This window comes from Leopardus geoffroyi, chromosome E3 (assembly GCF_018350155.1).
Source record: "Leopardus geoffroyi isolate Oge1 chromosome E3, O.geoffroyi_Oge1_pat1.0, whole genome shotgun sequence".
In the NCBI taxonomy this organism is placed as follows: Eukaryota; Metazoa; Chordata; class Mammalia; order Carnivora; family Felidae; genus Leopardus; species Leopardus geoffroyi.
This window is the reverse complement of record NC_059340.1, coordinates 33265819-33292215: the sequence shown is the minus strand read 5'-3', so window position 1 is coordinate 33292215 and position 26397 is coordinate 33265819. Positions and strand designations below refer to the sequence as shown.

Below are 26397 nucleotides of genomic sequence, written 5' to 3'. Positions count from 1 at the left end.
GAGAAGGAGACAGAGAATCCCTAGGAGGCTCTGTGCTCAGCATGGAGCCCAACCCTGAGATCAATCTCACAACTATGAGATCATGACCTGAGCCAAAGTGAAGAGTCAGGCACTCAACCAACTGAACCACCCAGGTGCCCCCCAATGTTTTCAAGGTAGGAATGTGGATGACAGGAAAAAGGCAGAATAAACTGGCTTTTTGGTACTGCCCATTTGGTGACCACATAAAGAGCCCTTTGGAAAAAATAATAATAAACATTTATTGAGCACTCGCTGTGTGTTAAATGCTCTCTTAAGCACTTTAAATGGATTTTTAATCCATGTAATTTAATCCATGCAATAATTCTAAAAGGTTACTTTCTTTTTCTTAGAGGTTACTTTTTTTTTTTTTTGGTAGAGAAAAAGAGGTTTCTTTTTTTTTTTTTTTTTTTTTTTTTGTACAGAGAAAGAGAGAGAATGCAAGTAGCGGAGAAGGGCAGAGGGAGAGAGGGAGAGAGAGAAAATCCCAAGCAAGTTCCATTCCATGCTCAGCACGGAGCCCAACATGGGGGTGGATCCCATGACACTGTGATCATGACCTAAACCAAAATCAAGAGTCAGATGCTCAACCAACTGAGCCACCCAGGCAACCCTAAGACATCATTTTGTACTATGTTTCTTGTATTACAGGTAATTTCATTTCACAGATGAGGAAACTGAGTCATGGAGAAGTCTACTGATTAGCGTACAATCATGAAAATAGAAAGCACTCCAGATGTTTCAAGCATAACGGTATTTGGTACATTGAATAGGTACTTTAAAAGACTTTGGAAGGGCTAGAGGAGTTACTGTCACGTTAGTTTTCACTTGTGTCACCGCTTCTGTGATCCAGAGCGTAGGGAAGTTGTTGCTGCTGGAAAAGTTCAGAAAAACCACTGTTGATTGTCCCAGCTGCCTTATGTCACTGCAGGGACTGGCTGTGAAGAGAGCCAAAGCCAAAGTGAAAAAACACAGAATGATAATTCGTGTTTCTTCTACTTTCCAAATCTCAGGACGTGCATCCACTGGGCAAAATGTAAATGAATCCAGAACGCTGGCCATAGGTTACCTAGGAAATGTAGCTCCCAGGATTCCAGCCCTGCCTTTGAGATTGCTGAGAGGGGTATGAGAATGCTAGTATTTATTTTCTGTTGTTGCCATAACCAATTACTACAAACTTAGGGGCTTAAAACAACACTCACTTATTGTGTCATAGTTTTAGAAGTCAGAAGTTCAGTGGGCTCACCAGTAGAGCATGCACCTCTTGATCTTGAGGTCATGAATTCGAGCCCCATGTTGGGCATAGAGCTTACTTTAAAAAAAAAAATGGGGGACGCCTGGATTGCTTAGTCAGTTAAGCGTCCGGCTTCGGCTCAGGTCATGATCTCCCGGTCCGTGAGTTTGAGGTCTGCATCAGGCTCTGTGCTGACAGTTCGGAGCCTGGAGCCTGTTTCAGATTCTGTGGTCTCTCTCTTTGACCCTCCCCCGTTCACGCTCTGTCTCTCTCTGTCTCAAAAATAAATAAACGTTAAAAAAAAATTTTTTTTTTTAAATGGCACACGATATACTATTTCCCTAAATGGACATATTTCTTTCTTTTTTTTTTTTTTGTTTGGTAAATGTTTTTAATGTTTTATTTATATCTGAAGGAGAGAGATACAGAGCCTAAGTGGGGAGGGGAGAGAGAGGGAGACACAGAATCCCAAGCAGGCTCCAGGCTCTGAGCTGTCAGCACAGAGCCAGAGATGCAAGATCACGACCCGAGCTGAAGTCGGATGCTCAACCCACTGAGCCACCCAGACGCCCCATGGACACGATATTTCTAAAGGCTACTTATTCACTGTTGACTGAATTAGGTCCATATTCCTTATCTGGCTCCAATTCACTTGCCTCCTACACCCTCTCTTTCTCTCAGCAACCCTATGTACACGCTTCAATTATGTGAAAAATTGTTTTCCAAAACGTGGGGCGCTTGGGTGCCTCAGTCAGTTGAGCCACCAACTTTGGCTCAGGTCATGATCTCACCTTTTATAAGTTAAGCCCCACATCAGGCTCTGTCAGGGTAGCCTCTCTGTCTCCCTCTCTCTGCCACTCCCCACCCCCATTCTCAATCTCTCTCAAAAAATTATTTTCCAAAACAAAACATAAAATCTTGTGCAAAGATCGGTGTTATTTTACATTTTTGCCAATTTCCTTAATGTCTGACTTAAGACAGTTGGATTCTTGTATCTGTTTCTGCATTTAACCTGTTGCAACATAACACGACACTTTCCTAGAAGTTTCTGGAAAACCGAAACGTCTGAGACCAACAGAAATGTCAATACTATTTTTATAACAGAATAGACACCCACCCCCTGGGCCAGATTTTTGGGAACCCACTGGGGTCAAAGTGTATCATTCCGCTCATGACCCAGGCTTCCAGAACTTCCGTCCTTGCCTCATTTTCCCCGTAGCCAGTAGCTACTACACGGCAAGCAGTTGTCCCCTCGGCGATGAGAGACGCGTCATGGAAAAACTGACGATTACACTCCCTGCGCCGAGCACAGAGAGGACACTCAGAACTGACGAACACACAGCAGTCACAAACAGAGCCATCATCTGCCCGGAGAAATCTAACGCAGCCCAGGGTGACAGGGTGCCGGGATAATTCAGGAAACTCAAGAAAACACAAGTGGGCCATGTCTTCTCCCCTGGGTGGCAAAATTTAAGGAGTCGTCCAAAAACTCCTTCATCCAAAGAAATGAAGCTTTAAAGGCAACATTTTGAAGATTCCAATCGGTTTTTATAAAAAGTTTCACGAGTCACGTCTCTCGGAAAACTACCGCGTCGCGCGAATCACCCAGAACGACCGCCCGCCCGGACGCAGGGCGCCGCCACCGGACCGGTGAGCACCACGGCCCGACGCGAACCAGCGCTCCGGCCCAGAGGCACCCCGCCGCCGACTTCCACTTCCCTGCCACCGCCCCCTCTCGCCCCGTCCACTCCACCCGGGCGCCCCTGATTGGCCGGGCCACGGCACGCTCGCGCTGCCATTGGCCCGGAGTCCGGCGGGGGCGGGCGCGGGCAGACTTACCCCCGAGGTCCGCGCGGGAGAGTTATTGTGCGCGGCGGTTACTGTTCCTTGAACTCCTGTTGAGGAAAGCGGCCGGTGGGGAGCGGCCGGAGGTACGTTGGGACCGGGCGGGAGCCACGCGCGAGCGGCGGTTGGCCGGGTCGGCGGTTGCGCGGCGCCGCGCGCCTGAGTGTCGGCGCAGGAGCCCGGGGACGCCTTGCGAGCAGGGCGGCAGCGGCGGCGGGGCCGAGCGAGAGGCCCCCGCGGAGTGGCCGGGGCTCCGACGGGGTCGGGAGGACGCCCGCAACGGGCGAGAGCACGCGTCCGCGGCGCTTCCCCGGCGGGCGGCGCGGGAGGCGACAGCGGTGTGCGCTCGGCGGCTGAGGCGCCCCGCGTGGGTGGGAGTGGCGGCTGCGGAGGGGCACCGCGTCGGCCTCGGGGTTTTATCCTTCCGAGTAAGTACGGGGTCGAGGCCCGGCCGGACTACTTTAGCGGCCGCAGGGGAAGGCCGTCCCCGGCGCTCGGCCTGGCGCCGGGCGCGGCTCCCCAGGCGGCGGGGAGACTGCCGTCGAGACGTGGCGTTGGGAAGTGAGCCCGGGGACGGAGGGAGCCCCTGCGAGCCTGGGGCCTGGCGCGCACACGTGTTTTGGACACCTGTTGAGCTTAGCGGCGCTAGGGATCCTGCAGCCGAATCTTCGCGGAGATGGGTCTCCCTCCCACGCAGGCGCTCTGGCTTTTAGGAGCGCTTACAAATGTATATGTACATATTTTCGTATCAGAGACCGTTTTCTTCTTCGTGCCGCCGCCTGACCTCTCTCTCCCCCATTTTGGCCAAGTTCAAGGATGTGCACGGTAGAGAGAGGAGGCGGTTAGTTTGCCTTGCCTCTCGGACCCCAGCCTGGCTGTACTTGGAAAACTTGACTTCGCCGACTTGTGCACGTGACTGTTGAAGACGACGCTTCTGACGTTAGGAGCCGGCACCTGTTGTTGGCTCTGGGACAGGCTAGTCTGTGCTGCCCTGAAGACTTCTGTGTGGCCAAGATCTAGAAAGAGAAGCGGACCGAATAACTCCAACCCCGTGGAAGTAAAACGTTGGAAGAATTTGCGTCCTGTCCACGTACAGAGTCTGTTAACTCCAGGTTGGGATTTAATAAGGCTTTTCGTGACAATCCTGTCACGCGTTTATTTGTAGCCAGCAAACGGACCAGCAGCCTACTTACTTGCAAAACAAACGGTGAAAAACAGTCAAGGTCAAGATAATTTATGTCACAGGAGAGCTATTGAAAATGCAGAAATGCAGCCTCTGAATCAAGGATTGATGACCCTGAATTCATCTTTTGTGAAGTATGCCTTGGTCGTGTGTCCTTCACTTCGGTTTTCAGAGATGCTGAGTGTGACGCTAATCAAATTAATCTGCCTATCTCAACTTTATCTGCAGATTTGCACAGACCACACCCTAAGATTAACTTCTGCCTCAACAGAAATGCAGGAACAGTGTCTTATTGGAAACGATTTGTGTCTTTTAAGAACTGGTGTGTCTAAGTACATCTTGAATTTTCTGCTCTGTTTACCTTATTGACTTGTACATACCTCAGCTTTCAGCCCACTGTTATCTCCTTACTAGTTAGTATCTTGAATTCTGGTGTGAAAATTCTTGTGGATATCATGTAATTCTATCATCGTGGGTGTGGGAAGATTTATTTCATTTCATGTAATCAGATTTTAAGTAATACATTGGATAGTTGTTAGTAATAAAAACAAACTTTATAACTTCAAATGTTCAAGTGTTCTCATTGAGATATTAAATATAAAAAAGAACTGTATTCTGTTTTATTCTGTCTCCTATTCTTACATCATTTAAATACTCTTTTCTCTGAGTTTTTTTTTTTTTTCAATGTTTATTTATTTTGGGGACAGAGAGAGACAGAGCATGAACGGGGGAGGGGCAGAGAGAGAGGGAGACACAGAATCGGAAACAGGCTCCAGGCTCTGAGCCATCAACCCAGAGCCTGACGCGGGGCTCGAACTCACGGACCGCGAGATCGTGACCTGGCTGAAGTCGGACGCTTAACCGACTGTGCCACCCAGGCGCCCCTTCTCTGAGTTTTAATTAAACCTTGACCCATACCTTTATTTTTATTATTTTTTTTAATGTTTATTTTTGAGACAGAGACACAGCATGAGCAGGGAAGGGGCAGAGAGAGAGGGAGACACAGAATGTGAAGCAGGCTCCAGGCTCTGAGCTGTCAGCACAGAGCCTGACGTGGGGCTCGAACCCACAAACTGTGAGATCCTGACCCGAGCCGAAGTCGGACACTCAACCGAGTGAGCCACCCAGGCGCCCCAACCCATACCTTTAAAATGCATTACTGTAGACTCCAGTAGCTTCTTGCCCTTCAGCTTTACCAGTCTGAGTGGGAAAGAAAAGATTGTAGTCCGGCAATATTTGGAGAGAACTAACTATGACTCTCTGGGTAGGGGAGATGATCAGATTAGTTTGAATTTTTGAATTCCTGATAAAATTTCTTGGGATACAGGGATGTTCATAGACTGATCTTACTAAATTGACCACTAATTATGTAGATGTACTACATGTATCTGGTAAATGTAGACACTCTACTGTATATAGTGCTGCTGATAAGAAGTAGCTTATGAGCTCCCAATGGCAAAAATTGCTGAGGCCTGTTTGGGTGCTTAAAGAAAGGGTAACCCTGGTTGACTTTCTGGATTAATTTTTAGAAGTATACATTTAAGCAGCATTTTTTAAAGCTATATGAAAGCTACCTTCCTGAGGATATAAAAGTAAATAAGATACACCTCTGCCCTCAAAGCTCATAACTAAAAATATATGTAATGGCATCTTCAGATAAGAAAGTTGTTATCTTGGGAGAAGGCTTTTTAAATTTTTTTTCTGACAGAGCAAGCCCGAGTGGGGGAGGGGCAGAGAGAGGGAGACAGAGAATCCCAAGCAGGCTCTGTGCTCTCAGTGCACAGCCTAACACAGGGCTTGAACTCCTGAACCATTAGATCATGACCTGAGAGGAAACCTAGAGTTTGATGCTTAACCGACTGAGCTACCCAAGTGCCCCAAGGGAAGGCATTTTTGAAGATGTGATCTTTAAACATGACATTACAGGTGCCTGAGTGGCTCAGTAGGCTAAGCATTTAACTCTTGGTTTGGGCTCAGGGCATGATCTCATGGCTCATGAGTTCCAGCCCCACATGAGGCTCCATGCTGACAGTGATGATCTATTGGTTGTATAGAAAATACTTGTCTATAACAATGTATTGGGTTAGCTACAGATGTGATTTTAAGAAAAAGATGTGTAGGGTGTAGAAAACAGCTAAATCTCATTTGTAAATATATAGGAATTGATAATTACTAGAATTTGTAACTCAGGAGATAACTAGTGTAAAGATATTTAAAAATACTGAAATAAAAATGGGTTGTTAAATTGATTAAAATTGATTGCCACCGGGCATTAAGGAGTGCCGACAAGCAACTACATTTCATTATGAGCACTTTATAACTGTTTGATTTTAGGGCATTACATTGATGAAAGTTTTTAAAATAAAAGTAAAATTCTGCTAGAACTTAGAAAGTGGCTGGTGCAGCTGGTCCATGGACCACACTTAGAGTAGTAATTAGTTCATGCTCATTATCAGATAATCACCTGTCACAAATTGATCAAGTTTTGTCAATTTGTTGACCATTGTATAGCCCTGAAGATAACCCTGTCCATAATTCCTAATCTGATTTGTACTTGTGATACAAGATTTCCTTGAATCTTAAGATCCTAAGATTAAATTCTGGCTTTGAACTATGTTTCCCTGAACAAATTACATAACCTAGCTCAGGTTGGTTGGTTTCTAAGTTTTACTTTTAGTAAAGGGAAGGTAAATATTTGGTTCAGTGGATTTAAAAAAAAATACAATTGACATTTATTTACTGTTGATAATGTATTAAGATACTTTTGCAGCAAGAAGCATTGCAAGAGATTTTGTAATGAAAACCAATCCATCACCAGGAATATAGAAAATAAATCAGTATGTACTTAACAGCTTCAAACTATATAAAGAAAACAATGATTAAATCAAAAGAAGTGCACAAATCCAGTGTTTTTAATAGCTGGAAGGTTGTGAACAGTACAACTAAGAACATCTGAACTAGTTGGCACTTACATATAACAACATTGTACTCAACAGTGTTAGAATACAGGTTCTGCTCAAGTATATATGGAGCTTTTGGAAAAAGTGACAATGAAGCTAGCCTCAACAAATACCATTTGGAAGACAGTCATTTTGGAAGATATTCTCTGACTCTGGTGCAATTAAGCTAACTTTCAACAAAAATATAAATAGGGAATCTGCAGTTGCATGGAAATTAATGTTTCGAAATCATCCACATATCCTAGAAGAAATTCTAATGACAATTGGAAATATTTTGAACCAAATGATAAAATTGAGAGTGGGTTTATCAAAATGTATGGGACTCAACTGAAGCAGAACTAGAGAAAAATTTTATAGCTTTAGATGCAAAAAGTGAAGAGGGGAAAGCAGCTGAAAATGAAAGATCTGAGTTTTTTTCTCAAGCTGGAAAAAGAGCAACAAATCATGCCTGAAGAAAATAGAATTATGCCAACAGGAAATGAACACTACATACAATAGAGGGTCAACAAAGCCAAAAGTCAGTGCTTTGTAAGTATTGATTCAATAGATAGAATTCCAGTAAAAATGATGAAGGGGGGAAAAAACCCCACATCACTAATATCAAGAATAAAAAGAGCTTCAGTGAAGCCTGACTGGCTACAAGGGCAAGGAAGGAGCAGTGGCAGCAACAACAGCAGACAGAGGCCCAGTGCTAGACAGCCAAGGACCAGAATGACTTCATCCTGCCGGACCACTGGGCCAGGCTTGCAGGAAAACCAACTTCTAGGGCCCATGGGTACCAATATCCTCTGACTTCACTCACTACCCTGACATCTGCCCAGATGAGCTAAGAAGCTAGTGTGGGTGGTAAGACAGCTAGAGACTGAACATGGCCTGAGCCGCTACCCACTCATCTTAAGAAAGGAAAAGGAAAAAAAAAATACTACAAATCTTACGGATGTTACAAATATAATTAGAGAAAATTATGAAGAACTTGATAAATTTGAAATTCTGTTGAAAGGGGAAAAACCACTAAAAGTAACAAAAAGATGTAGAAAATATGAATGGTCCTGTGTCTCTTTTTAAAAATTCAACTATAATTGAAAACCTTTATTACTAAGTTAACTCCAAGCCCAGGTGGCATTATGGTGAATTATTTCTAACATTTAAGGAAGAAGTAATAACCATTTGCAAACACAAACTCTTCAGAAAATAGAAAAGACTTTCAATTTTCTTTTTTATTTTTTTTTATTTTTTTTCAACGTTTATTTTTATTTTTGGGACAGAGAGAGACAGAGCATGAACAGGGGAGGGTCAGAGAGAGGGAGACACAGAATCGGAAACAGGCTCCAGGCTCTGAGCCATCAGCTCAGAGCCTGACGCGGGGCTCGAACTCACGGACCGTGAGATCGTGACCTGGCTGAAGTTGGACGCTTAACCGACTGCGCCACCCAGGCGCCCCAAGACTTTCAATTTTCTTGATGTGAGACCTGTAAAACAAAATGTAAAATGTAGACATAAATCGAATTGTCAATATTAATGTCAGATATTAATGGATTAAACAATTAATGGATTAAACAGATTTTCACACTGGAGGGAAAACCACATCCAACTATATGCTGTCTACAGGGGACACTTTAGATTGAAACCTACAAATCTGTTGAAAATGAAAGGATAGAAAAAGATCTATCATGCAAAGAGCAACCTTAAGAAAGAGTGGTTATACTGATTTCAGACAAAACAGATTTTAGAACAAAAGATGCTACTAGAAGAGAGATGTTTTATAAAAAAAAGGACCAGTCCATCAGGAATTTATAACAATCATATACATACACCTAATAACAGTACCAAAATCTATGAAGCAGATATTGACAAGAATTGAAGGAAGAAATAGACAATTCAAAAAGAATGGTTGGAGACCAGTACTGCCCTTTCTTAATGTACAGAAAACTAGGCAGGAGACCGTAAGATTTGAATAATGCTATGAACCAACTAGACCGAAGAGATGTCTTGCGAACACTCAACAAGATAACAGCAGAATATGTTCTTCTGATGTATGTAGAACATTCTCCAGTGTAGACACACTATGCCATAAAACAAACGTCAGCAAATTTAAGAGGATTGAAGTCAATGAAGTAGATTGATAACAGTGGAATAAAATTAGTATTTAATGCCAAGAAGAAACTTGAGCAATTCACAACTATGTGAAAATTAAACACCTCCTACTAAATAACCAGTGGATAAAAGATGAACTCAAGGAAAAACAGAAAATACTTTGAAATGAATGAAAATGATATGCCAAAACTTTGGAGTGAAATTAAAGCAATCATTAGAAGAAAATTTTGTAGTGATGTATGCCTGTATTGAAACATACCTCAAGTCAATAACCTAACTTTAATACAAAAAGAAGAGCAAACTAAACCTAAGTCAGCAGAATGGAGGAAATAATGAGTGTGGTGGAAATTGATAAAATAAAAAATAGAGAAAATCAAGGAAACCAAAAGTTGTTTTTCCAAAAGGTCAAAAAGATTGACAAACTTTTACCTAGACTGACCATGAAAGAGACTCAAATAATTGAAATCAGGAATGAAGGAGGGAGGCTTACTACTGACCTTTCAGAAGTTAAAAAAAATAAATAAGAGAATAGAACAACTCACTTGTATACCAGCCAATTAAGTAGTTGAAACAGACAAATTGCTAGAGACACAAATGAACAAACCTGACTCAGGAAGAAATAGAAAACCTGAACAGACCTATAACAAGTAAAGGGATTGAATTAGAAGGCAAAGAAGAGCCCAGTCACAAATGGGTTTATTGTTGAGTTCTACAGGACATTTAAAAATACCAATTTTTAATAAATTCTTTTAAGAAATATGGGGCGCCTGGGTGGCGCAGTCGGTTAAGCGTCCGACTTCAGCCAGGTCACGATCTCGCGGTCCGTGAGTTCGAGCCCCGCGTCAGGCTCTGGGCTGATGGCTCAGAGCCTGGAGCCTGTTTCCGATTCTGTGTCTCCCTCTCTCTCTGCCCCTCCCCCATTCATGCTCTGTCTCTCTCTGTCCCAAAAATAAATAAAAACGTTGAAAAAAAATTAAAAAAAAAAAAATACAAGAGGAAGGAACACTTCCCTAATTCTGTGAGGCCAGTATTCCTCTGATAACAAAATCAGACAAAGACACCACAAGAAAACTACAGAACAATATCTCTTATGAATATAAATGCAAAAATCATCAACAAAACACTAAAAAATTCAATCCAGCAACACAGAAAAGATTATACACCATGACCAAGTGGGATTTATCCCAGGAGTGCAAGGTTGGTTTCACATCCAAAAATACAATAATGTAATGTATCAGTGGAATAGAGAACAAAGCCATATGATTATGTTAATAGATGATGAAACATTCTCTGACAAAATCCAATGCTCCTCTATGACAAAAACACTCAACAAAGTAAAGATAGTTGGGAAATTCCTTATCCTGATAAAGATTATCTGTTAAAAATACACAGCTAACATCATACAAAAATGGTTACAGAGTAAAGGTTATCCCCTGAGTCCAAATAAAATGAGGATGTCTGTTCTCACCACTTCTGTTCTACATTATACTGGAGTTTCTAGTTAGGATAGGCAAGAAAATGAAATAAAAGGCATCATGACTAGGAAGGAAGAAATAAAACTACTGACATATGACAGGATCTTATTTGTGGAAAATTCTAAAGAAGCCTCAAAAAACTAGAGATAAAAACAAGGTCAACAATGTTGCAGGCAAGATCAATATACAATATTCTGTTGAATTTCCATGTACTTGCAACGAACAATACAGAAATGAAATTAAGAAAAATACTTTCAATTAAATAGCATCAAAAAGAAGTACAAAGCTCTAAAAACTATGAAATGCTTTTGAAAGAAATTAAAGATCTAAAAATGGAAAGACTTCCATGTTCATGGATCAGAATGTTTGGTAGAATTGAGGTAGCAATATTCCCTAAATTGATCTATAGGTTGAACACAACCCCTATCAAAATCCAGTAGGCTTCTTTGCAGAAATTGTTAATCTGGTCCTGAAATTCATATACACAGTCAAGGAACTCAGTCCAAACAATCCCCCTGCCCCCACCACACCAAATCAAACAAAGTTGAGGACTCACATCCTAAATTTAAAACTTAGCAGAAACCTACAGTAATTGAGACTCTGTGGTACTGGCATAAGGACAGACCTATATGTCAATGGGATAAAATTGAGAACCTTTATTTATTTATTTTTTTTTTAATTTTTTTTTTCAACGTTTATTTTATTTTTGGGGGGACAGAGAGAGACAGAGCATGAACGGGGGAGGGGCAGAGAGAGAGGGAGACACAGAATCAGAAACAGGCCCCAGGCTCTGAGCCATCAGCCCAGAGCCCGACGCGGGGCTCGAACTCACGGACCGCGAGATCGTGATCTGGCTGAAGTCGGACGCTTAACTGACTGCGCCACCCAGGCGCCCCGAAATGAATTGGTTTTTGACAAGAGCGCCAAAACAATTCAGTGGGGGAAAGAATGGCCTTTTCAAATGGTGCTGGAACAGATGTCCACATGCAAAAGAATAAATGGACCCCCTTGATACTATATATAAATTAAAATGGATTTCAAGAAATAAAGCTATAAAATTTTTAAACAACAGTAAATAGTCATGACCCTGGATTAAGCAGTGATTCCTTAGATATGACACCAAAAGCACAAGCAACAAATAAAAAAGTAAAGTGGACATTATCAAAATTAAAAACTTGAGGTTTTCAAAGCATATCAAGAAATTGAAAAGACACCTACAGAGTGTGAGAAGTTTTCAAATCATATGTGAAAAGATACTGAAATCTAGAATATACAAAGAGCTCTTATAAGTTAATAATAAGGCAAATAACCCAATTTTAAAGTGGAAAATGAGCTGAATGAACAAGATAAACGTGGCCAGTAAGCAGCATTAGCAACCATCAGGGAAATGAAAATGAGGTATCACATCACCCTCACCAAGATGAGTATACTAGGAAAGAGATCATAGTGAGGGTTGAGGAAGTGATCCTAAAACGAGATCTATCATTCACTCCTGGTGTAAATGTAAATTTGTCTAGATGCTTTGGAAAACAGCCTTTCTCAGAAGGTTAAATATGGAGTTAGAGTATATCGCAGCAATTCCGATGGATATATACCCAAGAGAAATGAAAACAAGTTCACGCAAAAACTGACACATGCGTGTTTATAGCAGTTTATTCATAATAGCCAAGTTTGGCTCTGCACCAGAATGTAAATATCCAAAATTATTCTTGAAAGTATATATAACATTAAAGTAGGGTAAAATCCGGGATGTAAAATTTAAATACTTTTTAAATACTCTCTATACCCAAAGTTGGGCTCAAACTTCAACCCAGAGATAAGAGTCACATGCTCTTCCAACTGAGCCAGCCAGGCTCCCCTTGGATATTTGTTTTAATAATGTATATTCAAATAGTGTTTCATTTTGTATTTCAGTGGTTACTGAAACATTGGCTGAAATGCTTTTGGAAAACTTTTAAATATACTAAAATCCATGGAATTGGAAAGCATGTGTAGACCTTAAAAAAAGAACAAAAAATAAAAAGGACATTTTCATAGTGAAGCATAATATCGAGATCACAAATAACAGAAAGGAAAACGTAACAGCAAAAATCTGTGAAAATCAGAGAGGCATAACACCAATATAAATTAAAGCTTTAATGGCATTTATATTACATGTAATTTGATTAAATTATATTGAAAGATTCATTAGACTAAAATCAGTAAGTTTTACAAGAGACATCTAAAATTGATGGGATGGGGGCGCCTGGGTGGCGCAGTCGGTTAAGCGTCCGACTTCAGCCAGGTCACGATCTCGCGGTCCGTGAGTTCGAGCCCCGCGTCGGGCTCTGGGCTGATGGCTCAGAGCCTGGAGCCTGTTTCCGATTCTGTGTCTCCCTCTCTCTCTGCCCCTCCCCTGTTCTTGCTCTGTCTCTCTCCCAAAAATAAATAAAAAAACGTTGAAAAAAAAAATTAAAATTGATGGGATGAACAACAGTATGTTCAGAAGGAGTTACATCATCAGATAAATAAAAGAGACGTTATGTTTTTAAAGTTAAAAATTAACAGGATACTGTCCAACAATTAATTATACACCTGAGGGAAAAACGAATTTGGATTCCTTCCTTCCAGTACATTCTAAAATCAGTTCTAGATGGATTAAAGACTTAAATTACAAAAGACAGGTCTTTAAAACTTGAGGTAATATAGATGACTTCTCTTTTCCATCCTTATGCTGCAGAACAGTACCATGATTCCAGTGATGTGTCAAATGTGGTTTATTTGACAGCAAAGGATCGAAGCACAGGATTCAAGGTTGAAGAGTGTCATGAGCTCTGGTGATGGGAGGGATCCCCCAATTACAATTTTTTAAGTTTTAATCTACCAGTAATAAACTTCACTAAACCTCTCTACAACATGTAAACTGTAGTTTACCTTTTAGGTAGTTACCGGTACTTAAATTCCCTGAGCCCTTTACTGGCAGTGTTACTTATTTCTCCCTAAGCATACTGATACAGAAGTGATTTGTCTCTCTTTAGTGCCCTAAGTTTTATCAACGAGCAAGTTGCAGTTAATGACCCATTTTCTCATGTTTATAAACTTTAAAAATAATTCTGAGCAAGTATTTCTATTATATACTCACGCAGGTCTGCATTTATATCATATACTTTTATAGTTAACGCAGCCACGCTACAGGTCCATGTCCCGAGATAACCTATTCGGAAGAAGGCTTCTGTACCTCCAGTGGGCCTTATTATTTCATACAGTACCATGGGGGTGGGAAAGGATTTCTCAAGGGAGATTAAACTTTAGCCATAAAAGAAAAAAAGAAAGAAATTTGTCAATATAAAAATTAGGAAGATCCAAGATACTTGTAACTCATTCAACAAATGGTTGACAAAGGATTATTATTCATAATCTATTAAGTTTTCTTAATATGTAAATAAGAAAAAACAACCCAGGGCGCCTGAATGGCTCAGTCGGTTAAGCATCCCGACTCTTAGTTTCTGCTCAGGTAATTATTTCGGAGGAGTTTGAGCCCCAGTTTAGGCTCTGTGGGGACAGCATGGAGCCTGCTTGGAATCCTCTCTCTGCCCCTCCCCCACTCACGCTGTCCCTGTCTCAAAAAATATAAATAAGCTTTAGAAAAAACCCAGTCAAAAAAAAAATTAAGATATAACCAGGAATTTTGCAGATAAAGAAAGCTATATAGCCAGTCAACATGAGAAGATGCTAGTAATTAGGGAAATGCAAATAAAGACAGTTGGGATATATATCTATATCCAGGTAGATTGATAAAAATTAAGTCTGGCAATACCAAAGGCTTGAGGGGATGTGGATAGTGGTAACTCTCATATATCGCCCGTAGAGATGTAGATTGGTATACCTGCTTTGGAAAATAATTTTGTCTATCTTGAAAAGTTGAACATTTGTATATCTTACCTGCTACCCAACAGATCCACTCAAAAAATTTATATAGATATGCCCCCTTGAAACAAGTATTCGTCAGAAAAAGAAAACTGGAAGTGACTCAGATATCTTCATAGAGAAGTAAATAAACAAGTTTTGTTATATTGACCCAATCGGTCATTATAATGCCATTAAAATGTATGAATTATTGCTATATACAGTTGTGTGGATGAGTCTGGGATATTCATGAAGGAACAAGGGTTAGAAAACTATAAGTTACTCTAAAGCAAAATTAAACTATACTGTTTACACATGACATTTACAATGAAACTAACTTACAAAGGGCAATAGAAGTATAAACTCAAAACTTAGGATATAGAATTATCTCAGAATGGGTACCAGGGAGGAGACATGGTATAGGGAAACTTAAGTAAATGAAAGTTACTGGTAGTACTTGATTGAATGAGTGGTGGGTGGTTCAAAGGTATTCAGTATTTTTTAAGTAATCCCTGCACCCAGGGTGGGGCTTAAACTCACAACCCCGAGATCAACAGTCACATGCTCTTCTGACTGAGCCAGCCAGGCACCCCAAAAATATTCAGTACTTTCAAATTGTTGTATTTCATAATTAATGGATATTACATGCCTTTTGGATGCATCATATGGAGGGGTATATTTCCCCCAGAGTTTTCAGGGCTTTTCACTATTTTTGGCCTTCTCTAAAGGCCATGAGAAAGGACCATGGCAGTGAATTCACATGGTTGGAAGTTTTTGTAAGATTTAAAAAAATAAGATGCTGTAATCATTTAAGACTACTGTCCCTCTTCATCTTCATTTCCCCTTACCTCTGTGTCACCTGGCAGTAGAACAGCTTCAGGCAGATTGTGATTAAGGATATCCTTAGTGTGGGTTTAATAGAATACATTTGTGGTTCATAGTCACTTTTGAGTGTAGGTAATTATTGCCTGTTGGCCCGATCGTGATGGGAATGTGGTCTTCAGTGCCTAGCACCTGAAATATGTGAGGAGTAAAGAAGCCACAAATTGAAATTTATGAAGCCAGAAGGTAGTCAGGAAGACTTTCCAGTTACCTTATGTTTAAAAATGTAAGTAGAGGATATAGCTCTCATGGATTTCCAATCAAAAGAACTTCTCTCTTTGTTAAAAAAAAATAACATAGCATGTTCAATTAAAACTTCACCATAGGGGCGCATGGACGGCTTAGTCGGTTAAGTGTCTGACTTCAGCTGAGGTCATGATCTCACAGTTTGTGGGTTCAAGACCCATGTCGGACTCTATGCTGACAGCTCAGAGCCTGGAGCCTGCTTCAGATTCTGTGTTTCCCTCTCTCTGCCCATCCCCTGCTTGTGTTCTCTCTCTAAAGTAAATAAACATTAAAAAAAAAAAAAAATTAACCATGCTGGAAGAAAGCCTTGGTTTGATCATTCTTTCTATGGGAAATACTGCAAAAATTATGTTCACAAAGAGGCAGATATTCAGTCATAGAGGCAAAACAGGATCCTATATTGTATCAGGCCCTTGATTAATGAAAGTATGCTATTTTTTCTGGATTTTGTGATGTTTATTTATACATGACAGGTTTTTTTTTTTAATTTGAATTTGTTCTGATTTTTTTTTTCTTGCTATTAAATAACTATACACCTCAACCTTCAGGTCTCACAAATCCTGGAACTGTTCCTGATCATATGAAATAGTGAATAAAAAGGATAAAAGCTTCAGGTAAGAATATAGTTACAAATGACAAAATTACTTAGGTAGTTTTGACTGTGTCATTTGTTCCTTAAAAAGTCTTAGATTCTTTCAGTTTAATAATTTCTCTATAGTTTGCTAGATAACTGGTCTACCATGCCCATATATATTATATATATCTATATTCTTTTGCTTTTATTACGCCTTTGATTGTCACTTGGCAGAGTTCTTTCCTTTAAACCATTTACCTACCTGCAGTTTAGATCAGACTTGATATAGATACTGAGAAACACGAAGATATTTTTCTCTCTTATGTAGATTTTTCTTAAATTATGAGAAATTATTATTATAAAACCTAAATTGGCTTTCTTGTTTGAACTGGCATCACGTTGTGTATCTTTAGCATTTATTTTATACTCCTACTGGGAATTACTCCCGCAGTACCATTTATTTTGGAAATTTGAACATTAGGAAGGCTTTAAGAAGGTGCCATTATATGGAGAAAATCCAAAATTCTTTGCAAAACATTGAGTTTTGTTTTTATGAAGAAATGCAATTCAGTCTTTAGATTATGTAAAGTATGGCCTGTTTGGATTGTTGACACCAGACTTTAATGGTTACAGCAGTGAGGTAATACCACAAAAAGTGGCCAGATAAAATTATCAGACTTAGTATCAAGTAGAGGCTTACTGGCAATATGAAGTCTGAGTTTTACATAGTTTAGATTTATAGAATAAAGTTAAAATTACTTGTACATTTTAATGACAGATGGAAATTGATGTAATTTTCAAGAAAATTACCTGACTCTTCAGAGATAGTCTGAACCTAATTTTAGTACTGCAAATAAATAAGCTTTTGTCTGTTAGAAGTACTTAAATATGGTATTTTAAATTCTAGGATATAAAAGATGGTAAGTCCAGACAGAAGTAAGCGGAAGATACTAAAAGCCAAAAAAACAATGCCTGCAAGTTGCCGGAAGCAAGTAGAAATCCTGAATAAGTCAAAGAATGTCGAAGCACTGAAAACAGCAAGTGGGAATAATATGTCAAGTGGTAATCAGAATTCAAATACCAGTGTCGTAAGTAGCATATATGGACAGTCTGAAAATGCTGCTTCCTTGCTGGACTCTAATAAAAATTCAGTATGCTCGGTGAAAAGTAAAGTTTTGTCTCAGAATGTAATGAAACCATTAGAAACTGTTGATTCAGAAACAAGATCAGAATACACTCAAGAACAAGTTGTGTGCCCTTCCCAAAAGCCAAGTAAAACAATAGAATCTTCTGGGAAACCCTTTACACAAGAGACAAAAGATTCACAAAACACTTCTAAAAATCATTTTGAATGTCAGACAGATGTAACAAGGTCCTATTTTGAACAACGTGAAGAGGATTGTGATCTGAAATCCATTTGTTGTCCGTCCAGTTTATGCAGCGGTATGATTCCAATACCAAAATCTACAGTAAACACCTTGAATGATAAGAGAATCGACAAGATCGTTTCCCATTTAGAAACGAACTCCATTTCCAAGTCACATGATAAAAGACAAAGTGACATTTTAAGTTCAGATACCCATTTTGTGCCTTTTGATAAAATACCTAAGTTGGTGAATTCAGTCATCTCCAGTAACTGTCCTGCTGACATGTTGAAAAGTGAAGAATCCTGTAGAACCGGTCATTCCAGCATTTCAGATTGTGACAATGCAGACTCAACGTGGCCATCAGCACTAGACACAGATAGTAATAACAGTAAGTGCATACTTAAGCATCTTTTGGAGAAATGAGTCATTTTCCTTTTGGGGGATTTTTTTTAGCCTCAGATGTAGAAACAGTAGACTACATATAGTCAAGAGAAAGAGTAAATAATGATAATAATTGTTTTAGAGTATCTTGTTTCTGAACCATTTAGGGTGAGGAGGGGGAAATAGTATTCTCCATATCCAAAGGAAAATAAATTCTGGCAAAGAAGGAATCAGTCACTTTCCCTTAAGAGTACCAAAAAATCTGGGGCGCCTGGGTGGCACAGTCGGTTAAGCGTCCGACTTCAGCCAGGTCACGATCTCGCGGTCCGTGAGTTCGAGCCCCGCATCAGGCTCTGGGCTGATGGCTCAGAGCCTGGAGCCTGTTTCCGATTCTGTGTCTCCCTCTCTCTCTGCCCCTCCCCCATTCATGCTCTGTCTCTCTCTGTCCCAAAAATAAATAAACGTTGAAAAAAAATTTTTTTTTAAAAAACAAAACAAAAAAAAAGAGCACCAAAAAATCAAAAGGTGGTTTAAGGCAGTTGTTTGGTTTATTTCATCTACATCTCTTTTTTTTTTTTTTTAATTTTTTTAATGTTTATTTGAGAGACAGCACGAGTGGGGTAGGGGCAGAGGGAGAAAGAGAGACACAGAATCCGAAGCAGGCTCCAGGCTCCAAGTTGTCAGCACAGAGCCCAACATGGGGCTTGAACTCATGAACTGTGAGATCATGACCTGAGTTGAAGTTGGATGCTCATTTGACTGAGCCACCCAGGCACCCCTACATCTTTTCTTATTTTGAAGATTTATTTGTTAGGTTAATAAGGAGGCTAGTTGAAAGAGTGTGTTTTTTTAATCATTGGTGAACTCATTTCTTTCCATAGAATTGACCTGGAAATCATATGCCAAGTATAAGCTGATAGGTAATAAGGGCATATACACATGAGCATATACATGTGTGTGCATAGAGTGACAGAGAAACGTCAAATAATTAACCAGTGATGTTCTAGAGCTACCAAATCAAATAGCAAAAGTAAATTTCGTTAGAAGTAGAATGTTTTTGTAGGTTAATGAAATACAAGAAAAAACCGATTTCGTAGGAGAAATTTTGTGTTCTTGTCTAGGCTTCATAGTGATGATTAAACAAGATGGATTTAAAATTAAAAATAATGATAGTATCACGTATGAAAATAGGTCAGACTGCCTAAGTAACTTTATAAAAATACCATAAGACCACTTAAGTAACTAGAGGATTAAATGCTATAATTCAGTTTTTGTTGGTGTTAAATAGGCACTAAATAAGGTTGAAGGGAAAGTGCATCTGAGACCAGAACCCTACCTAAAAACCTAAGACAATCATTTTTTGGGGGGGATTAGTTTGTCGGAAGTTTTTATACAATTACATTTGCTAAAAAAATGCTGCCTTGGTCACATTTTGGTCACTAGATTAGAGAATTCCCCTGTTTCTTTCCTTAGAAGGAATGTTTTTACCTCTGATCTTTCCATTTCCCCAAGGCCATAATCAAAAGAAGAGGATGTTTTCAGAAAAAAAAGAACATGTTAAGCGCATGAAAACTTCAGAGCAAATTGATGAAAATATTTGTGTAGCTCTGGAAAAGCAAACAGCATTGCAGGAACAGGTAAAATATCAGCGCATATATATTTGCTTCAGAAACTTCTGATTAATAAAAAATGGTAAAAGTTACTTGATCTCCACAATGATGTATAGAACAGGTGACTTTCACTTGGTGCAAAGGTGGTATGTGAAAACGGAGTCAACAGATGGAGGTATCAGGGAAAAGATCATTGTTTACTTTACCATCTCTAATTAATCGAACATAGCCCTATGCAGAGCAATCTGGAGAATCACATGGAGGTAGAGTGCTGTAGTAGAAAGAGAATGGCCTTTTTAGTCATATTACATTTAAATTTCCTTGAAAGACACTGCATGACCTTAAGCTTTGCTGGATCTCTTTTGTCCTGGTCATGGGGTTCTCTGATCTGCAGCTACAGCTGTTGGTATATACCTTGTCACAATTGACCACTTCATAGACTCTGACAACCCAGAAGTCTCCATCATAAAGTCCAGTTGCATTCAGTTTTACTTGCCCTGATTTCCAGGTTTACACAGAAATGTTGCATTGTCTGACCATTTGCTGTATAGCAGCATCAAGTGCACGTTTTGCTTTCATTTTTGCCCATTTTATTTCATTGTACTACAGTTTCCTACGTCTGATCAATTCTGAGTTTAAGTGTAATGAGCTTTAATTTTAATAAAAAAGGTCCTCATTACAGGACCTATTATAACAATCATATTTTACTGTTTTACTACCACTGGAATTGTTCACCCAAAAGTCATTATGTGGTAGATTAATGTCTGTCAACTATAATGGACCACAAAGCCCCAAGCCAAACTATCCTGCTGTTTCAGGAACAAAAACACTACTGTTTTCTAAAAGAGACCATTACAGTTATATGGTTATGTATTATATGAATATATATTCACATAATAAATAAATGGAAACCTTATTGAAAGACTCATGCAGAACCAGCATGAAAGCCAATCAGCATTTTTTCCCTTTCCTCCTAGTTTTTTCTTCCAGGAAGACCAAAGGAAACTCTAATATGTACATAACTCTATTATTTGCAGGAGGGGGGTAGCAAAATTATGGTAAGCATAGATCTAGCTTACGAAAAAGGTTGCGGATTCCAGCTGTGTCTTACTTCGGTGATTAGTAGCTGAATTTAGAAAGTTCTTTTTTTTTTTTTAATGGGTTTTTTTTGTTTTTGTTTTTGTTTTGAGAGAGAGTAGGAGGGACAGAGACAGAGGCAGACACAGAATCCGAAGCAGGCTTCAGACCCTAAGCTGTCAGCACAGAGCCTGACACGGGGGTTCGAACTCAAGAGGTGTGAGAACGTGACCTCAGCCGAAGTCGGACATTCAACTGACTGAGCCACCCAGGTGCCCCTAGAAATAAGTTCTGATAGGGACATATAAAGACAAAATTTAATCTTTGTATCATTTTGGTTTCACTGGCAGGGGAAGATTACAATTTTCATTCATTATTGTTATCTGTCTCACAAAATACTTGGTCTGAGTTGACACAGAAAATGGTCCTTCCAAGTGAGGTTTAAGGAATGCAGTCTATTTTGTTTTGTCAGCCCTCCCGCCAAAAGTTTTCTTGCACATTCTTCGGAAATATCTTGGGTTTCAACTAATTACTATCTTTTTACCTATCTCTAAACAGCTAGCTTTCCACCCCTTGATATTTTAATTCCTGTTCAAACAGTTAACTCTCTAAACCATACCTATTTATTTTTCTTGTTTGATTCCCAGTAGAATAGGTCCTACCGTTCTGACATCGTTCTTCCCTGAGAGAGTCCCAGAGCTGTTGACTCTTCTCTCTTGAGATTCTGTAAGGATCTTGGCCTCACTGATTTCAATTAAATTATTGAAGTGGAGGGCTTTTTCTTCTAAAGTCCAAGTTATTCATCTCTACCCATAGATAAGTGGAGTTCCTCATCCTAGGAAGTTGGGGCAGATTGGAAATGCATAATTGCCAGTCTTTCTCCAAGCTCTAGGCTACTTTGACTGCCATCTGCAAATTGTACCTAGGATTTGCATCTAATACCATAATTTTGGACACATTACCATCAGCACAAGACATTTATGAGGTATTTGGTGGAGGTTATTACATCTTCCTTGTTCTTCAGGAACATCACCACTAAATGAGAAGAAATGTCCGCTCTAACCAAGAGTAATCACCCGTAGGTGGGCAGTTAGTCCTTTTAAATAACCAAGTTTTAAGAGTAGGCCTCCATCTGAATCACCAGGAATACTTGCTTGGTTAAATTGTGGTTTTTACTGGGCTCACTAATAGTTGAAGACTGTTGTTTGAGGCTCCTTTTTTCTCACACTTACCTGAGAATTACTCGTGGTGCCTGTTAATTATACATCTTTCCAGGCCTTTTTCCAGGAAGTTCTGGTTGGTGAATTCAGGGTAGGGCCTAGGAATTTGTGATGTTACAAATGTCTCATAATGGTTCTTCGTCACCAGGGAAGGTTCGCAAATACTGTGTGGCCTCCACTTGTTAGCAAAACGCTATTTCCATATTCAAAACATTTAGATAGTTTCTCCAAGATTCATCTCAGTATGAGCTTTACATATTGACCCCAGCCATTGAACTGGCAAGTATGCAGTAACCCATAAAAACCACACATGGGTAACAGGTAACACCCGACAGTAAAAAATAGTATGTTTTTCTGAGCACTTATTTATATAATATACTTATTTTGAGCACTTACTAGTTTAATCAAATACTTAAAAGTTTGAAAGTGAAAATGACAGTCGTGCCTAATATTGAGAAAACCACTGAAGAAATGTTAAGCGTTACAGAAAAAATCAAGTAGATGATAATGTTGAAGAGTAAGAACAGTTGGAAATGTGAAGGAAAAACCTTAGGAATAATCAAATAAAATTGCTGAATATGAGAAATCATCCAGGTGATATCAGTATTAAAGAGTTAACATAGAGGGGCGCCTGGGTGGCGCAGTCGGTTAAGCGTCCGACTTCAGCCAGGTCATGATCTCGTGGTCCTTGAGTTCGAGCCCCGCGTCGGGCTCTGGGCTGACAGCTCAGAGCCTGGAGCCTGTTTCCGATTCTGTGTCTCCCTCTCTCTCTGACCCTCCCCCGTTCATGCTCTGTCTCTCTCTGTCCCAAAAATAAATAAACGTTGAAAAAAAAAAAAATTAAAAAAAAAAAAAGTTAACATAGAAGCTTTGTGTTCCAATTTCAGACACCAAGAAACAAGAATTTATGGGGAAAAATACAAATATTACCAATAAATACCTTAAGTGTATCATGACAGGTTTTCTTATTAAGAGAGACTACTTACTGTGTTAGGACAGTGGCTTACAGGAGGTTACAGGTTCAAAAAGGTACAATGGATGTTTCTGAATATATGGCTCGACAGAGCTTTTCATAGCCGTGGGCATTGAGATTAATTATACTCCCTGAAAATAGGCCAGCCTGTTTTCTAAAAAACAGTCAGACAATGAAATACATTAATGTTTCGTGTGATAGCTACTACAGACTGTTAGGATAGCATGTTTTATGCCAAACGGCATTAGTCACTACCTAATTGTTCTGGCCTCTTTCAGTTTTAACAATAGGAAAGTCACCCCCTAAAAAAACCTATGCAAGTAAAGTGGATTATGTTGCATATTTATTTCCTTTATGCCAATTCACTATTTTCTATTTTATGGAGCTCTTTCACATATTAACCTTTCGTATTATAAAAATCCTACGAGGATCATTTGTTCAGCATTGTATTGTCTACCCCTATGTGGACAAAGAAAATGAAGCCGAGAGATATTGTGACTTCCCAAAGGTCATGTAGCTTGTTAATGACTGGGCCAAGGCTCAGACTTCCATAATCTGCTTCAGATTTACTACAGACCAACCAGCCATGTTCATTGGGCTCTGGTTTTCAGATAGGTAGAGATCCTTTTTATGGAATACAGGTTTCAGTTATGCTTATTAAAAAATATAAATGGGGGGGCGCCTGGGTGGCTCAGTCGGTTAAGCGTCCGACTTCGGCTCAGGTCACGATCTCACAGTTTGTGGGTTCGAGCCCCGTGTCAGGCTCTGGGCTGACCGCTCGGAGCCTGGAGCCCGCTTGGGATTCTGTGTCTCCCTCTCTCTCGCCCCTCCCCTGCTCACGCTCTCTTGCTCTGTCTCTCAAAAATGAATAAACGTTAAAAAAATATATATATATGTATATAAATGGGATATAGGCTTTTACCTTTCCTTTAATATATATTATGGAATTCAGCTGAAACTACAAGAAACTAAAATTAGCACTGGGAGACGACATTTAATTTTTTCTAACATCTCCATAGGTGGTGTGTCTTGCTGAATTTGATATTCGAACTTCTATAAAACTTACTCATACAGTCATATACATAGAAACATAAAAATATGAAAAAAAAGTATATTTTATTGGTTACAGTAAATCCAAAAAAGAGTAAAGATGTTTTGAAGGGGTAGAAAATAAAATTGTTTTTCAACTTGAAACATGGGGTGTTTGGGTTTTTTTTTTTTTTTTTAATTCTAGGTCAAACATTTGATTCGACAGGAGATCTATAGTGTAAATTACAAACTATTTGATAACAAACTGAAAGAACTGACCGAACGCATTGGGAGGACACAGTGCAGGAATAAACATGAAGCAGTAGCTGATGAACTCTTCGTAAGTTTCTAATTTCATCTGATTTAATTTGGAAGTGGAATGTAGTGATATTTTACCTGTTAGGGAACGGAAACAATAAAGCAGACCCAAGTCTGATCCTTGACCACAAGCATTATGTACTATACCAGAGGCGATAGAATCTATTAGCAATATTGGCCCTTGTGAGATACTTTTAGAAATATTATTCTGTGCTATTCTGTTGTCAGTAATTCTGTGTCGATTGACCTAATACATAGGCAGTTTTTTTTTTTTTTTTAATTCAAAACATAATTCTGTATTAGAGCTCATACAGCCTGTTTCAAACTGTCTTGGGGGTTTTGTTTGGTTCTGCTTTTCTAAGGTTACTTGCTGATTGGTGTTTGTACCGACATTAGTGTTACTGTGGCTCAGTTAGAAGTTTGGGGTTTTTATCTTCCATTCTTAAATGGTATATCAGCATCAAACATGATTTAAATCTTTGCTTATATAAGAATTTCTCATTTACTTGGGTGGCTACCTAAGTGTTAGAAGACTATTTTGGCAAATACATAGTTTTCCCTTCATCTCTATACATTATTTAGTACTCTGGTTTCATATTTGTTTTTCTCTTTTTCTTCTAGGCAAAAATATCCAAACTTCAAAGACGCATTAAAACAGTACTGCAAACTCGAAAGAATTGCTTGGAACCAAATGTATTAACCAATAACACAGCCTGTAAGGTTGGTATAAACATATCGGAGTTTTAATTACCTTACTGACCCACATTACAGGTAGTTGGATTTTAAGAAAGGAAATGTCGGCTTTAAAGACAATACATTTGTTTTTGGAATGTTCCTATGATGCTGTCTCTGGAGAAGATAGTCTGCAGAGTATCCTCCAAATGCCACTTAAATTTCTTTCATCAAGTGAGTGGAGAGGTAAAAAATAAAGTAAAATAAAGTGAGTAGAGAGATGATTTGTGATTACCTAGACTGCTCCCACCCCCACCATTTTATCATGATAAAGAATTTAAAACACACAGTACAGCAAAGTTGAAAAAATTTAACAGTGAACACTTGTATACACGGCATCTAAATTCTACCTTTACTATTTTTATGTGTTGATTTTTGTCATATATCTGTCAATCCATTCATCTCCTAAGCCATCTTTATATTTGGTGCATTCTTAAATACTAACATGTTTTGTAGCAGAATATATTTCCAAAATATTTCAGCAAGGGTATCATTGGAGTTTGGCATCTGTTTATATTTTTTATATAAAATTTGAATCTAATCTTCAATGTACGTTCACTGAGTTTTTTTCTTGTAGTGTCTTTATTTTCTTTGGTATCGTATTTATGGTAGCTAGCCTCAGTAAATGAATTGGGAAGCATTCCTACCCCTGTTTCCTGGAAGTTTGTGGTAAAATTTTTGTTACTGCCTTAAATGTTTGATAGAATCCATCTCTGAAGACTCTCTGGGCGAGAGCTTTTTTTTATAGGGAGACTTTTTCTCGAAATGCAACTCTTTAATAGGTACGGGGCAATTCACATTTTTCTCTTTGATCTCGTGTCAGTTTTGTAAGTTACCTTCACAAGGAATGTGACCATTTTATCTATGTTGTTGAATGTGTTGACAAATGATTGACCAAATTTTCTTGTCCCTTTTTTTTTTTTTTTAATATTTTTTTTATGTTTATTTCTTTTTGAGAGAGAGAGAGATAGAGCATGAGCAGGGAAGGGGCAGAGAGAGAGAGGGAGACACAGAACCCGAAGCAGGCTCCAGGCCCTGAGCTGTCAGCACAGAGGCTGACATGGGGCTTGAACCCACAAAACAGTGAGATCATGCCCTGAGCCAAAATCAGGAGTTTGATGCTTAACCCACCTACCCACCCAGGGGCCCCAACTAACACAGATATTTTAAGTACTGCAAGTTCTCAGGGCACCTGGGTAGCTCAGTCGACTTAAGTGTCCAACTCCAGCTCAGGTCATGATCTCACGGCTTGTGAGTTTGAGCCCCACATCAAACTCTGCGCTGTCAGCAAGTT

At 39.4% G+C, this 26397-nt stretch overlaps 1 protein-coding gene across 2 annotated transcripts in view; it reads left to right on the top strand.

The window, feature by feature from the left end:
• The first annotated feature begins 3090 nt into the window (after nt 1-3090).
• Nucleotides 3091-26397, top strand: part of ATF7IP2 (activating transcription factor 7 interacting protein 2) — a 60802-nt gene continuing 37495 nt past the window's right edge. Inside the window, exons 1-6 of one of the 2 annotated variants that reach the window (XM_045460349.1) lie at nt 3091-3183; nt 16371-16436; nt 17304-18151; nt 19657-19781; nt 24259-24393; nt 24993-25091. In XM_045460349.1, the coding sequence (XP_045316305.1) occupies nt 17314-18151; nt 19657-19781; nt 24259-24393; nt 24993-25091 (1197 nt within the window). In that variant the 5' untranslated portion in view covers nt 3091-3183; nt 16371-16436; nt 17304-17313. Of the gene's footprint in view, nt 3184-3241; nt 3526-16370; nt 16437-17303; nt 18152-19656; nt 19782-24258; nt 24394-24992; nt 25092-26397 lie in introns of those variants that run through there. The other variant, XM_045460351.1, reaches the window with a different exon arrangement.